This window comes from Hevea brasiliensis, chromosome 10, assembly GCF_030052815.1.
Source record: "Hevea brasiliensis isolate MT/VB/25A 57/8 chromosome 10, ASM3005281v1, whole genome shotgun sequence".
In the NCBI taxonomy this organism is placed as follows: domain Eukaryota; kingdom Viridiplantae; phylum Streptophyta; class Magnoliopsida; order Malpighiales; family Euphorbiaceae; genus Hevea; species Hevea brasiliensis.
In genome coordinates, this window is record NC_079502.1 from 3,239,400 (window position 1) to 3,254,679 (window position 15,280).

Here is a 15,280-nt window from a genome sequence, read left to right on the forward strand (position 1 = left end):
ATCAAAAAACTACCCAAGACCATAGCATTGATTAATCCAAGCTACTATTTATTTACTAATAAATTGGAGTTAATAACTATGATTTAGTCAAAATAATTCCTTTTAGTATATTGAGAGTTGTTAATTAATTAGTTTAATAGTAATTAATTATATATTATTCTGGTTTTATTGTTTATATAATTAAAATAATACTCTTAAAATTTGACTTCTTGTCTCTTATATTTCCATATTAATTAGGATTTATTTAATATTTTTATTTGGAAGCAAATACTTGTGTGGATTGCCTCACTTCAATGAAAATATTATTTTTTATTAATTTAATTTTTAAGTAAAAAATTAAATCAATTAAAACAAATAAATTTCTAATTAAATCATCAAACCAAAAACATAATTTTTCCAATAATTCGTATCCAATGACTTCGTTTATTTTACAGTTTATTTAACCGAAAATGACTTATATGTAAAAAATATTTTTCATAAAAAATGTTATCTAAAAAAATATTTTCTATGGAAATATTTTTCATTATTTAGTTGTAATATTAAACTAATAATATATATTTATATCATGTATATATAAGTATTTTCATATTTAATTCTAATAAGATTATCAAAGTCTACAAAATAAAAAATGACTTTTTTTAGTTATTTTCTTTAAAAATAATTTAGTTTTCCCTTTATTAGAAAAATATTTTCTATTAACTTATTTTTTTAACTACTCAAAACACTAAAAAAATATTTTTAAAAATTTAAAAATATATTTTCTATAAAACAAATAGATTTTTTCAATATTATAGAGAGTTGTTAATTAATTGTACCATGATTTCTCCTTAATTAGTCTTCCTATGCTCATATATACATATACTATTATGATATTTTTATAATTAAAGTTTTAAAATTTTAACTTTTAATCTCTTATATTACAAATCATTTGAATCGGATAAATTTAAATTGAATTAAAGGATAAAATCAAAGTTTACCCCTTCTTTTGTAAACGAATATTGGTCTAAATTGAAGAAATTTTGGATTTACAATTTAAAAATAATATTTTATTGGAATTAATTGTTCCAAATTGCGTAATTGCTTAAAACGTTAATGTCTCTCCAAAAATACCTTGTGGAATAATTTCTATCCGGCCTATATTTAATTCATAATTGCGATCAATAATGAAGCTTATAATAATAATAATAATAATAATAGAATTTGCACAAAGTTCAAGATTCAAGAAGCTATTAGCCTTTTTAATTTATTTTTCTTAAATGTGTGTGTGTGGATGATGCTACACGGGCAAAGCCAATAGATAATATTTTTGTGAACACAAGTTTACTAATTAATTAAAATTTAAAAGTAGATTTAGTGACTATTCGACATTGTTTATTATACTAAGAACTGAGCACAAAATACAAAACATTGTTTAACCAAATTAAAGTCATATTTTTTAATATATATATATATATAAAATGTTGAGTGCCAAAATTTAAGATTATATAATTATTATAATTAATGAAAATTTATAAATTACACTTTTATTAAATAATATAATTTATACTTATATTTTTAACAAATCATATATTTTATTTATTATAAATGTTTTTCAAATTTATGAATATATATATATATAATTTTTTTATTAATATGTAAATATAAGTAATATAAATTTTAACAAATATCCAAACAGCTAATTTAAAAAAATATATATATTTAAGTAAAATAAATTTAATAATATTTATATAAATAGACCATTAAGAAAGTCTTCTGTTAACCACCTTCTAAATTCATTAGTACACATACCTTAAATTAAAAAGTTTTTCAATATAATCATTTGAATATTAAATTGATTATATTTTATCGATCAATACTCTATTATACATTATATAAACAAATATTGTCGATTAATCTATTATAAATTGAAGCATATAAAAATATAAATTTATTGAGGTATTTTATCAAACTTGTTGAAGATGAAAATAAAAAAAATAAAACAATAAAAAATATAAATGTAGTATTTAAACAATAACAATGTAACTATTTAATGAAATAATCAAAGTCCAAAATTATGAAATATTTAAATTTAATTAAAATGACTAAATTTTTTTTATTTAATTATTTAAAATTATAAATCCTAAACTATAGGAATCGAGATTTGAGATATGGATATAAAGCAAATCAAATAAATAGAGATAAAAAAAAACGACAAATAATTTAATTATTTAATTATGTCAAAATTAAGGATACAATATGTATTATTTTGAACTTCACTCAAGGTCTTCCTGTATTGTATTACAATACACACAGTTCAAACTTCCAAGAAATTAAGAACTTATTAAAAGAAAAAGAAATATATATATATATATATATATATATATATATATATATATATATACTTGACGCATATATATATTAAAAAATATATATATTCAGATTTGGTTCATAATCGTGACCGAGCATCCAATTCCAGGGCCGGAAACATAAACTCACTATTCTCTTTTGGAGTTGAGGAAACATGTGCAAGAAGTTCTTTGTCAATCTCAAACTTAGCCATGTCTGCTTCCTTCAAGTTAATCCAGGCCTCTATGCCTTGCCCTTCTTTATTGTCTAGGAAAATAACTAGATTCTTGAAAATCAAGCGAGCTGAGGCTACCCAAACAGGCTTTCCCCATCCAAAATCAGCTTCATATACAGGAAATTTGCACAAACTTGTGAAGCTAAAAGAAACCACCTCGCCTTTAGCCACACTCTTTGACCTCTCCTTCAAGAAATTCAAGTGCCCATCGCTTGCCTTGAGCTTCTTCACATACTCCACGTTCACGTTTCTTATGGCTTCTCTTATCCGCCTCACAATTCCATAACACTCATCGTCTTTAGCTTCCATATCAGCCTCTGCTATTGCTATCCTGCATTATCGAATTAAAATTTAACAGATAATTGAACATAATGGAATTAAAATATTTGGTTCAATTATTTTTTTTTTTTTTCATTTTTTTTAGTTATAATCAAATATTGCACATTCCTACCTGCAAATGTTCCCAAAGTGCAGTTCTGAGAGGGGAGGTTCCATTCTTGGCCGCAGATTCACCGCATGAAGCATCATATGGAGTTTATTATCCTTTTCTTTTGTATGAGTGGCTGCCATGAACCGGCTCCATATGAAATTGGCCAAGGCCTCCACCCGTGAAGGGCTGATGCCGTTTTCAGTATATTTAGCCCTGAGAGCTGCTAGGGTCGTAAGATCGAACACAAACCTCTTTGTGACAATATTATCCTTCATAATCGCCATCCTGGGCTCAAACCCTGATACGTTCTTGGGTGGAAAAAGAGTGGCAGAGCCAAAGGGAGGGATCTTTATATCAGTTATTCCACGAGCAATAGCAGCCCAGCTGTTGAGGAATATAAATTGTGATAAGGCATCACCAAGCTTATGTGACATAGAGAATGAAATGGCTAATCCACCACACCTGAAGAAAGTAATCTGGAAAAAAGCAGCTAAATCTTTGGCTTCATCAGGTTGAAGAGGAAGGAACTTGTTGTTGTCGCTTGGATTACGGTTTTGAAGAATTTCTGAGAGTTGGCAATTTGCTTGTGCTTCCACGAAGAGGGCACCTTCATCGTTGCAATCAATATAGGAGTTGCCCTTAACACGTCCGGCGAGAGGGTAGAAAATGGTTAAAGCCTCCGATAAGGATTTCTTTGCTTGGTTGCATCTTGCTAAGTTGTTCTTGGTGGTTTCATTTTTAGTGTAGAAAAGGACAAAAGGCATAGCAACTGGGACTTGGATTTGATCAAGAAAGGAAAGTTGGAGATGGCGAAGGTGGTTAGGTGTAGGAGACGATGGTTTGATTAGTTCTCTTGAGATCAGCTTTACTTCAATCTCCATTTCTCTGGAGTTAAACAAGAAGATCAGAAGCTGCTCCTACGAAGCAGTTATAGGCATACAAAGGATAATACATTTATAGGGCAGATAGTCAATGAGCTCATTGTCTGTATGCAATTAGTCTTTTTCCTTTTTTTTTTTTTTTGTTTGACTCTCGCCCTTGTTTAAATTAGAGACTTCGTAATGGGAGCCAATATATATTTTAAGATTAAATTTTTTATTTTTTTATTTAAACTCAAAAATTAAAAAAATTCAATTTTTTAATTCTCTTAATTTTTAAATTAAATTAAATAAAAAATAAAAATAAATAAATTAAACTTATTATGAAGGCTTTCTTCTACGAGATTTTCTATATGATGAAATTAATTAATAAATGCGTAACAACAAGATGCTCTTAATACACCAACCAAGACTATTATTATAATATAATGCTGCAAAAGCTCATCAAGTTGGTGTAATTCGAGTCTCATCAATTGTTTTATTATTATTTTTTTAAATATCTTGAATAGTTGATCCATTATTAAAGCGTGAATTAAAGATCATCTAATTCAAAACTACTGAGACAATTATCTAACTATAAAATTAATGTATTTATAATAATTTTATTATAATCATTGTATGTACATTGGCAAGTTTTATAGTAGTTTTTTTGTTTGCAATGCTATTTATAATTAATATCTTTAAAATGAGTTTGAATTCATAAATTTAGATATAAATTTTAAATATTAAAACTGAAATTTAGAATTTAAAATGATATTTTATTTGAGTAATAAAAAATTTTAATTTTTAAATTTAAAGTGAAAGTGAATATTCAATTCAAAAAATTGATAAGTTAAATTATAGTTTCAAATAACATTATTAATATTTTTTTAAATTCTTATTTTTTAAATCTCTATATTATTTTTATATTTGATTAAAATTAAAATTCACAATTTTTATTTTTTATTTTTGGTCAATTGCATATGATGAGAAAACCCATGATGTATTATAAACTTTTTCTATTATACAATGTGAAATTTTTACAATTAGTTTTTTCAGTTGAAAATAAAAGTTGAACTTTTGTTAATGCATTGTTTATTTCATGTAGGAATTTTTAATTTATTTAAATGAAAACAAGAATGGAGAGAAGAAAACCACTTGGTTTGAATTTGTTGGCACCAATTCGAGTTCTTTTTCTTGTAGGCGAAAATGTACAAGACAAGTAACACAAAAAATAAATATATAAATGATCAAATAATTAATTATTTAGATATTATTTGATCAAATATATATAGGCCACGCTTTCCCACGAACAGGGCGGCGGATCCTAGTCAGCATTGGCTGATCCCCAGCTTGGCGTTTGGAAGTTATACTCTGCATCCATAAACAGCAATTCAACTATCTCTCTGCTTCTCCGAATGTGAACATAATTACTATTTTGTCCAAACGTACAGCCTTCCAAATATCTGCTAAGAAGCTTCTTCTCTGACCCCTCCACTTCAAAGTTTTGAATTGAACTCGTCTCTTTTTTCCTCTCTAACATCATCAATGGCGTCTCCTTAAACATCAAAAATGGAAAAAGATTCAATCTTTACCCACGTGAAATCAAATTATCTTCTCTCCCTCTCTTGCTCTCTAAACAAATGCCAAGCGTAATTGCCAAACTCTATAGCGTTTTCTTCAAATATCACCAAAAGCACCTTCTGCAGAGCCTGTCACAACCTTCTTTCAGCGATAAAGCGGGCCCTTTTGGCTTAACCTCTCGGCCCCATGAATCTATTGCCCCCAGCAATCCTTTATTCACTGACGGTGTCGCCACCAAGGACATCCACGTCGACCCCTTTTCTTCTCTCTCTCTCCGCATCTTCCTCCCTGAAACTGCTCTCGCTTCCCCATTGGCTACTCGCCGTGATTACTATGTACCCACTTATGGAGGGTATTCGCCGCCGGCGGGTAAGTTCAACAGGAAGTTGCCTGTGATGTTGCAGTTTCACGGAGGTGGGTTTGTGAGTGGGAGCAATGAGTCGGTGGCAAACGATGCGTTTTGCAGGAGGATAGCCAAGTTGTGCGACGTAATTGTTGTTGCTGTTGGGTATAGATTGGCACCTGAGAGTAAGTACCCGGCTGCTTTTGAAGATGGCCTCACGGTTTTGAATTGGTTGGCCAAGCAGGCAAATTTGGCTTCTTGTAGGAGATTGAGTCTTCAAAGCCGTATTTTTGATAGCTTTGGCGCTTCCATGCTTGAGCCTTGGCTTGCAGCTCATGGAGACCCTTCCAGGTAATCATTTGGTTCTTTAAATTTGAGTTTACTTGAGATTTTTCAGTAGACAGTGCAGACCCAGCTCTGTATTGAAACAGGGGACTTGTGTGTAATTGTTCATTTGTCTAATGATTTCAAGCTCATTGTTGGAATTAAAACTGGAATTGGTGGATAGTTCTACTAGTCCTGTTATTCTCTTATACCTACATAAATTTTGTCATAGTAACTTTTCTAATCAGCATGATTGTCCAAGGTTGTATATTCCAAAAGAAAATGGTGATTGTAGAGTGCTTTTGATTGAATTATGATTTTGAACTATAGGAAAAGCCTAGATTATAATTCCACATTTCATTTACAACTTAAAAGCACATCGTTATGAACATGTTGATTATTCTTTACTGCCTAATACTTCAGTTGTAAAGAATGGTCTTATGCCCTCCTTTTTTGAATTTTACGGCTCCGAATGTCGTTGACATAGCTTTAGGGTCAAATATTGTGGCATGGAAAAATGCATAAAGGACAAATTATATGACATTAGATGTTAATTGATTGGATGACTAGACATTTTCATTTATGAAGAGTTTATGTATGAACTCTCATAAAGCTCGAATAGGTTTTGATATGATGTCAAAAAACCTCACTATCTAAAAGTTCAAGCTTGTGGGTGAGAGGCAAGAATTGGTTTTAATCTCCAACTGTCCAAAAGTTTCAGACCTTCATTTCAGTTTTCTCACCATTTTTGCCTGTTCGAGCTTCTCAATGGATATAGGGTCTTTGAAGGCAATATTTTGTGTAGTTAATTAGCTGTTATTTATCAGCTTTAATTAATTTTATTCCTATTGGAAATTCATTGGTTTGCTAGGTGGAATCACTAGCTATAGATAACGATTAAATTGGCAGCAGAAATATAGTTACTAGTTATGCTTTGCTTGTTGTCAATGACTTTCTTTTCCTTAGATGTCATAGAGTTCTTCACTGACTTGGTCCTGTTACCAAAGCAGGTGTGTATTACTTGGGGTGAGCTCTGGTGCAAATATAGCAGATTATGTGGCACGAAAGTCTGTAGAGGCAGGCAAGCTATTGGATCCTGTTAAGGTTGTGGCCCAAGTACTGATGTACCCTTTCTTCATTGGAAGCACCCCCACACGTTCTGAAGTTAAGCTGGCAAACTCATACTTCTATGACAAGGCTATGTGCAAACTGGCATGGAAACTCTTCCTACCTGAAGAAGAATTCAACCTAGATCATCCAGCTGCCAACCCTCTCCTCCATTGGAGACAACCACCTCTTAAGTACATGCCGCCATCGCTAATAGTTGTGGCAGAACATGACTTTATGAGAGACCGGGCCATTGCTTACTCAGAAGAACTACGGAAAGTTAATGTGGATGCGCCTCTTCTTGATTACAAGGATGCAGTGCATGAATTTGCTACACTTGATGTGCTTCTCCAGACACCACAGGCCAAAGCATGTGCAGAGGATATCTCTATATGGGTGAAGAAATATGTATCTCTTAGAGGCCATGAGTTCTCTTACTGAATGAATACGAAAGGTAAAAACAGATTATGAAGGGAAAAGATTTGCTTTGTTGGCATAGAAGCACGGTTGCCCCTTTGTCATTTATGATGTTGGAGAGGAGCAGCATTCTTGTAAATATGCTGGGGATAATAGCTTCCAGCCAGTTTTCCATTAGTTACTACTTATGTGAGGATTTGTTTCCTTTCTTGTAAAGAATATACTGTTTATCAGAACTTGGGATTTTCTGGAATTTTAGATTGTTGTTCCCTATATATACTACAAACATTCTTTTTTCAACTCTTCATTTCATTGTTTAGTTGTATCGGGTAATAAAACAAAAGACATGCCAACAAAAGATATGCCATTCTCCTTGTGTTCTTTCTGATCATTCAAAGTTTCATAATTGAATTCAGCAACCATTTTATACGAGCTCACTTGTGTGCTTATGAGGATTCTGATGTTACCTTGCTGGTGTCAAGCGTGTGTCTATGCTCTGTTGCTGACAGAAAGGTTGTTTAATATATTAAAAAGGGAGAACAAGATAGTATATCCTGCACAAATTTTCCAAGAACAATGCATATGCAATTTATAAATATATTCTACAGTGAATAAACTAATTCTGCAAAATCATTGTTCTTGAATTGGCCGGCTAAATAGTGTAAATTCATTACCACCTATATAAGACAGGAAGCTACAGTGTGCTCTCCCTTCCATTGCTCACCTCGACACCCAGAAAATAGTAAACAAGAACTAGATAGATGCAAATAAAATTGAAGATATATCAGTTTGTTCTCTCTCTCTCTCTCTCTCTCTCTCTCTCTCTTATTTTATTTGTGCATTGCCAATGAGGTTTTCCCTTGAGCCAGCCACCTGGAGAGGTAGCAGAAGGAAACAAAACAATTAAAAAGGAAAAAGCCACTAGAAAAAACACGAGAATAGTATAAATGAAAGCAGGACAATCACGAATGGATAAATTTCCTGAGCTGGAAAGAATTGATATGCCAAAAGAGACAATACCTCCTTAACTCTAGGGATTCTATGTGAATGTAAAAGAAAGAATGCAGCTTGATTGCTCTATGCTCACCTTGCTCCATGCCTACAAGAAGCAAGGCAATATTCTATGCTCATTCTCTCTCTCTCTCTCTCTCTCTCTTTCTCTTTTTTTATTTTTTTTCCGAGTACTTTTCACAACATGAAAAATAAAACATTATGACTTTGTAATTATCACCACTCCAACAAGGGAATTCATCAAATTATAAATATCCCATCCCAGAAACTTGGTCTTTCAAGATTCAGTTATTGCATAAATGCTTTATACACTTGAAGAAGAGATCATGTCGTCTGCTCGTTGCGTGCAATCTGAATTCTGCAGTGAAAGAAGTTATGAGAATACTGGTCTAGATCTCAATTTCTGCTACTCCATGCCACAATTTTCTGCATTGGAGAATGATCTTCCTGCCTGGTTTGATCCAGATGAAACGAGAAGCCACAAGAGAGTGAAACAGGGACCCAGTGCCACTGAATCCATTGGAAATGGTGCTGGATTATATGTTACTAGCTGTAATAGCAAGACCAATACAAACAGCTTGAATAGCGTGCCAAGACTTCACTTCAGGGATTACATATGGGCTTACACGGAAAGGTATTTGGCAATCGAGGCTATGGAAGAAGCAGCAGCAGCCATGATGGTTGGAGAAAGAAATGAAGTCAAGGAAGAAGAAGGCAGTGATGGGATGAAACTAGTACAACAACTCATTGCTTGTGCTGAAGCTGTGGCTTGTCGCGACAAGACACATGCTTCTGCATTATTATCAGAGCTGAGAGCCAAGGCCCTTGTATTTGGAACATCATTTCAAAGGGTTGCTTCGTGCTTTGTCCAGGGGCTCTCCGACCGGCTTGTGCTGCTTCAACCACTTGGAGCAGTGGGAGTTTTAGGCCCCCCAGCAAAAACAGTCAATACTTTTGAAGCAGAGAAGGATGAGGCCTTGAGCCTTGTTTATGATATTTGTCCACAGATCCAATTTGGTCATTTTGTAGCAAATGCATCCATATTGGAAGCCTTTGAGGGAGAGAGTTATGTTCATATTGTTGACTTGGGTATGACCCTTGGCTTGCACCATGGTCAACAATGGCGCAATCTAATACACAGCCTGGCAAACCATCCTGGCCAACCACCTCGGCGCCTTCGAATAACAGGTGTAGGAAACTCGGGTGAGCGCCTCCGAGCAATAGGGGATGAGTTGGATTCCTATGCACGAAGCTTGGGATTGAACTTTGAATTTTTGTGGGTCGAAAGCTGCCTAGAAAACCTGAAGCCAAAACACTTCAAACTCCATGATGGTGAAGTCGTAATCATCAATGGCATTCTGCACTTGCATTGTGTAGTGAAAGAGAGCCGAGGAGCACTAAACTCAGTTCTGCAGATACTGCATGAGCTATCACCGAAGCTTCTCATTCTAGTAGAGCAGGATTCAAGCCATAACGGACCATTCTTTCTAGGGAGGTTCATGGAGGCATTACATTACTATTCAGCTATTTTTGATTCACTAGATGCAATGCTGCCCAAGTACGACACGAGGCGAGCCAAGATAGAGCAGTTCTTTTTCGCCGAGGAAATCAAGAACATTATCAGCTGTGAAGGACCAGCAAGAGTGGAAAGGCACGAAAGGGTAGACCAATGGCGCAGGAGGCTGAGCAGGGCTGGATTTCAGCCTGCACCAATAAAGATGATAATGCAGGCGAAGCAATGGCTAGGAAAGGCCAAGGTTTGTGATGGTTATACGGTTACAGAAGAGAAAGCATGCTTGGTTCTTGGGTGGAAATCAAAGCCTATAATAGCAGTTTCCTGCTGGAAGTGCTCCTAATAACAAAATCCAAAATGCACACTTAACAGCAATAACACTAAGCACTCAGCAGCAGTTGCAGAGAGGGCTGAAGATTGAAAAATAAGACAAGTGTGTGAACCTTCGATGTTGGATGCTGATCAACAGTTCAATAATTAAGAACTCTTTGTTGTTTCTCTTTGTTTCCCTCTGAAGTGTCAAAGAATTCTGAAAATTGTTTTATTCTTTTGTTAATATCATCAAACTCAGACTTAACATTTGCCAGCCTTGAAAAACGACATTAGCATCTCTCCAAGTCACCATAAATACCAATTTTGTCAATGAAAATTCTCTCTTCAATATTGAGTAGTGTTGATTGATATTTGATAACTTCCACAATATTCATGTAAAATTATAAATTTGTTCTATAATTTGCATTAACATCATAAAGAAGAGTGGATCATCACAAACAATTGTCGAGGCTACAAGAAAATGGATGGCGTGGATCATTACAAGGCTATGTTGGTAAAGAAAGAAATAAAAATAAAATATTGAAAGATGAGCAAAAGACTTGTAGTGCTGATTTTTTATTTTCTATTTTAAAAAAAGAAACACAGTACAGCACTTTAAATAATCTCAAGAGAACAATAGAAAAAACTAAAAAATAGGAACATAAATCCATGACCTGATTTAGTGCCAAATGTATCTGACCACTAACATGTTGACTAACAGATAAAAAATCATTCTAAGACCCCCTAACAAAAAACAAAAAAAACATCAAAAAACACATGCTTCAAAAAATCAACCATCAACATTTTGAATCATTCTTTCAACACTTCCCCTTGATTCGAAATCACGTACTCCCAACTGTGATCTGAAGAACTGATGCTTGGCCTGGGAAAGTGATTTTGTAAAAACATCAGCTATTTGCTCATTAGTACTACGAAATTTCAGCACTATTTTACCATCAGTTACCATGTAACACCCCTAAGTTCGGTAGTGCGTTCTACTGTTCACCAGTGTTGTCCGGACAGCTAGGATGCCTAGAACTACACTTCGATATGAATGAGGAGACATAAAATAATGAAATACAAGAAAAACAAAGGAAAAATAATAGCAAAGAAATGTAACCAAGGTAAGCGAGCCGAGAACCCTAGCGATGGGTGATCGCACCAGGAAGTCGCGGCGTGAACCGTTGACTAGCCCTGGACCGCGAGAAATCCTGGAAAATATTTTTAAGACTTAAATAGACCCCTATTGAAGTATAAATACCATTAGAAATATCAAAAAAAATTAATTAATTAGTACAAAGAAAAGTGAGAAATCGAAAAATGGACAAAACCCGGTGTTACCGAAAAATCGGGAATGCAACCCGAACAAGGGCATTGTGGTCATTTGATACCCTGAGTTGTCTTTTGACCTAAATGTCCATTAAAAATAAGTAGTATTAAATTTTTTAAAATGCCATGGAAATAAGAAATTTTACAAGTAATGTAATTAGAGGACTTAAGGGGGATTAATTGAAATGTTAATAAGATTTTATTATTATAATATTAATTATACTTAATGGACAATTAGTGGACCACTAAGTGGGACTATAAAATGCCAAAATTCTGCCCACTTTCACCTTCATCTTCCTCATTTCTTGATTTTTGCCGAATTCATTTTCTCTCCAATGTCCTCCATGGCCGGCCACCCATGCAAAGCTCCAATCTTCACTTTCAAGCCATAATTTCTTGTAAGTCTCTCCATTAAAAGTGATCCTTACACAATGGGCAGTAGATAGGCAGCAAGAAGACCAAGTTTTGAAGAGGTTTTGAAAAATTTCCAAAGTGGTAAGTTTGTGTTTTTGGTTATTGCTTCATTAAAGTTTGTGAGGAGGTTATGGGTACTTGAATTGTGGAAAGAATTTTGAGGTTTGATGTTTAAAGGGAGAGCTGTATTTTTGGCAGCCATGAAAACTCCTTGAGGACAGTTTATTCTTGCTTGTAAATGGTAGATTAAAAGGTTGATTAAATGTTTATGTGTGTAGGAATTAATTTGGGTGATGCATACTTAGTATATGTGAATGTGTATTTGAAATTGGAAGCTTGAAAATTAATGGAGTGTAATGTATGAATCGGCAGCTTGGTTTGGTGAACCATAAAGATGTTATTTCATTTTTGGTTTATGGAATATTAATGTTAAATTGTGATAGTTGTTATGGCAGCTTGGGTATATGTATGATGGTGTAAGGTTGGACATGTAAATGAGCTAGGTTAAGTGATTGAATTGTAAAAAAGGTTGAAAAATTCTGTGCTAAATGGTGCATATTGAGGGTGATTGTAAGCTGTCAAAATGACCAACAATATGTTGTGAATTATGTTTAGGTTATGGTACAAACCAGAATTGGCATGAATATGTAGTTTGGTAAGTGTTAAAAGTGTCCTTTGATGAGTAATGAACAAAATGCAATAGGGCAGTTTATGTTTTGGACCTAGAACCTTAAGTGTGTGGCTCCAATTGGTATGAAACCAATTGGAGGTGAAACTAGGCACAAAATGTGCCAACTTTTATGAAGGAAGCTTACCAAAATTCTGCTTGTAAGGTAATTTGAAAAGTGACCAAATCCAGATTAGTGCATTTAAGGCCTGAAAATTGACCATTTGGGCAGCAGTTAGTATTTTAGCCATAACTCACTCAAAACAGGTCCAATTGACCTGAAATTTTGACCATGAATAGTTAAGACATATATCTACAAGTCTTATGAGGACACCAAAGCCCAGAAATGACCATAAGTAAGTCAAAAAGTTTGCACAAGTTCGGGTCCAAAAACTGGCCGAACCTAAAATGACCTAAAGTGATCAATTTTGATGCATTTTGACCAGCAATAGTAAAATGACCATAACTTGGTCTACATAACTCAGAATGACCTGAAATTTTGCCCCGCATGCAATAAGACATAGATCTATAAGTTTGTAGTTTCAACCAAAACCCGAAAACTGAGGGAACTAGGTCGTCCGGCTAGGTCAAACTAGTATCCCGGAATCCAGCAAATTACAATAAAATGCAAAATACATGGAAATGAATTGGGTAACATGTACCAACCCTAAAAGGCTAAAAATGTGACATATTAGTAACATTAAAACCTAATTTACCTAGAATGCGTCGAGGGTCGATATATTGGGTTGACTAAGCAAATAATAGAATTCAGTGAATTAATTATCAAGCATTATCGTTAGAGACAATTTAAATGAGTACTGAAACACTTCAAATTGTGTTTCTCAGTTAGCAAAGACTCAGGGAAGGGGAAGGCAACACTGAGTCAGAGCCAAGAGACAGTTATCAGAGGTTTGTGCATAACTAGTTTTTAACTGATTTTGTTTTGAATAGTTTATATGATTAAATGACATATTTTTCTTATGTATTATGTTTAACAAGCATTGGATTTAATTCAATGATTATTGAAATTGTTATAGTATGTATGAATTTAGCTTTGTGAAATGGTATTACCACAAGTATTAAGCATTGTTATGGATTGAATAAATTATGTTTTGGAAAATTGTGATAGAATATGTTTTGAATTGTGACGGTAATTTTCATGGAAAAATGCAAATTTATAATTTGAATTGTGATGAGCATAAAAATTATTGGATATTGGAATTGAATTTGAATCGAATTATACTGTGATTTATGCTCACTAAAAGGATTGTGATATTGTTTTATATCTCACTATAAATGCTTGACTAGGTTATTACCCGTCTCTCTCATTTATTGAGAAGACAATGGAGTTAGTTGTGTTTTGATTACCATGGTACATGCACAGGCTTAGATTTTCCTCTGATTTGAGGTTAGATCTAAGTTTTTTTATCGTTATGGCCCTTACGGAAGATTCATTATTGTGATGTGTACTGTGCACGATGATTCGACCTCCCCGACCATAGAGAGTTAGAATCTGATTCGACCTCCCCGACTATAGGGAGTTAGAATCACTTCGAATATGGCCCTTTCGGATTAGTCTTGTATAGTTAGTGAGATAAAAAATGATTTTTGAGATACAGCATGATTTTTGAGATATAGCATGATTTTTGAAATACGGCATGGTTTTTGAGATACAACATGGTTTTTGAGACACAGAATGTTTTTGAATAGTAAAGAATTGTGATTTCAGTTATGATTTATGAATAATTGATTTTGTTGGAACTACCTTAAATGGTTAGTCATGATTTGATAAATTGAATTTCGTGATCAAAGTCATTTCATACAAATGATTTACATTATTGGCAATGAATATTTTGAGTTTTGGAATTTGATGAGTATTCAGATTTCCAAATTATTTGCTGTAAATTTTGTCAATGTATATTGTACTATGTTTTAAACTATAGTTGTGCACCACTGAGTTCACCACTCAGCGATAGCTTTGTATGCTGTCACAGGTAAGAAGAGCAAAGAGCAGTGAGTAAGTTTCTTTGAAGACACATTCAGATCAGCTCCAGGCATATCATAGATATACCCATGTACATAAGTTTTGATGTATGCATATAATAATATGTATGTAAATTATTTGAGCAGTTGTATAAAAACTCTTGTAAAATATTTTGGTATGTAATTAAATGTAAATTATTGTAAATGTAAATTTGGGATTTCATTTATCTGAATGGTTTTGTAATATTAATTTTGACTCTTGTAATCAATGAAATGTTTCTTTTATGAGGAGATTGATTTGATTATTGAGATTTGAATTATCGGTTCAAATGAAGTTATTGAAGTTGTATTTGAGAAAACATATTGGGAGTGTGTTTTTTTCAGGTTTTGAAGAACTATTTTCTCAAATTATAACCGGCACTTTGCCGA

At 33.4% G+C, this 15,280-nt stretch overlaps 3 protein-coding genes across 4 annotated transcripts; 2 read left to right on the forward strand and 1 right to left on the reverse strand.

The window, feature by feature from the left end:
* Nucleotides 1-2,179: 2,179 nt before the first annotated feature.
* On the reverse strand, nt 2,180-3,914 carry LOC110660131 (stemmadenine O-acetyltransferase-like). Of its 2 annotated transcripts, XM_058128693.1 has the most exons (3): nt 3,453-3,914; nt 3,012-3,374; nt 2,180-2,891 (listed from the first exon to the last, which is right to left on the reverse strand). In XM_058128693.1, the coding sequence occupies exons 1-3, from the start codon at nt 3,869-3,871 to the stop codon at nt 2,426-2,428; spliced, it is 1,248 nt and encodes a 415-aa protein (XP_057984676.1). In that variant the 5' UTR covers nt 3,872-3,914; the 3' UTR covers nt 2,180-2,425. The 2 variants fall into 2 exon arrangements, with proteins under 2 accessions (XP_057984676.1, XP_057984675.1); XM_058128692.1 differs by having other exon boundaries at nt 3,012-3,914.
* A 1,395-nt stretch (nt 3,915-5,309) lies between these two features.
* LOC110660190 (probable carboxylesterase 16) lies at nt 5,310-7,922 on the forward strand. The gene is made up of 2 exons (XM_021818396.2): nt 5,310-6,125; nt 7,109-7,922. The coding sequence occupies exons 1-2, from the start codon at nt 5,491-5,493 to the stop codon at nt 7,644-7,646; spliced, it is 1,173 nt and encodes a 390-aa protein (XP_021674088.2). The 5' UTR covers nt 5,310-5,490; the 3' UTR covers nt 7,647-7,922.
* Nucleotides 7,923-8,932: 1,010 nt separating this feature from the next.
* LOC110660130 (GRAS family protein RAD1-like) lies at nt 8,933-10,489 on the forward strand. Its single transcript, XM_021818318.2, has one exon. It carries the CDS (start codon nt 8,933-8,935, stop codon nt 10,487-10,489), a length of 1,557 nt encoding a protein of 518 aa, XP_021674010.2.
* Nucleotides 10,490-15,280: the final 4,791 nt, after the last annotated feature.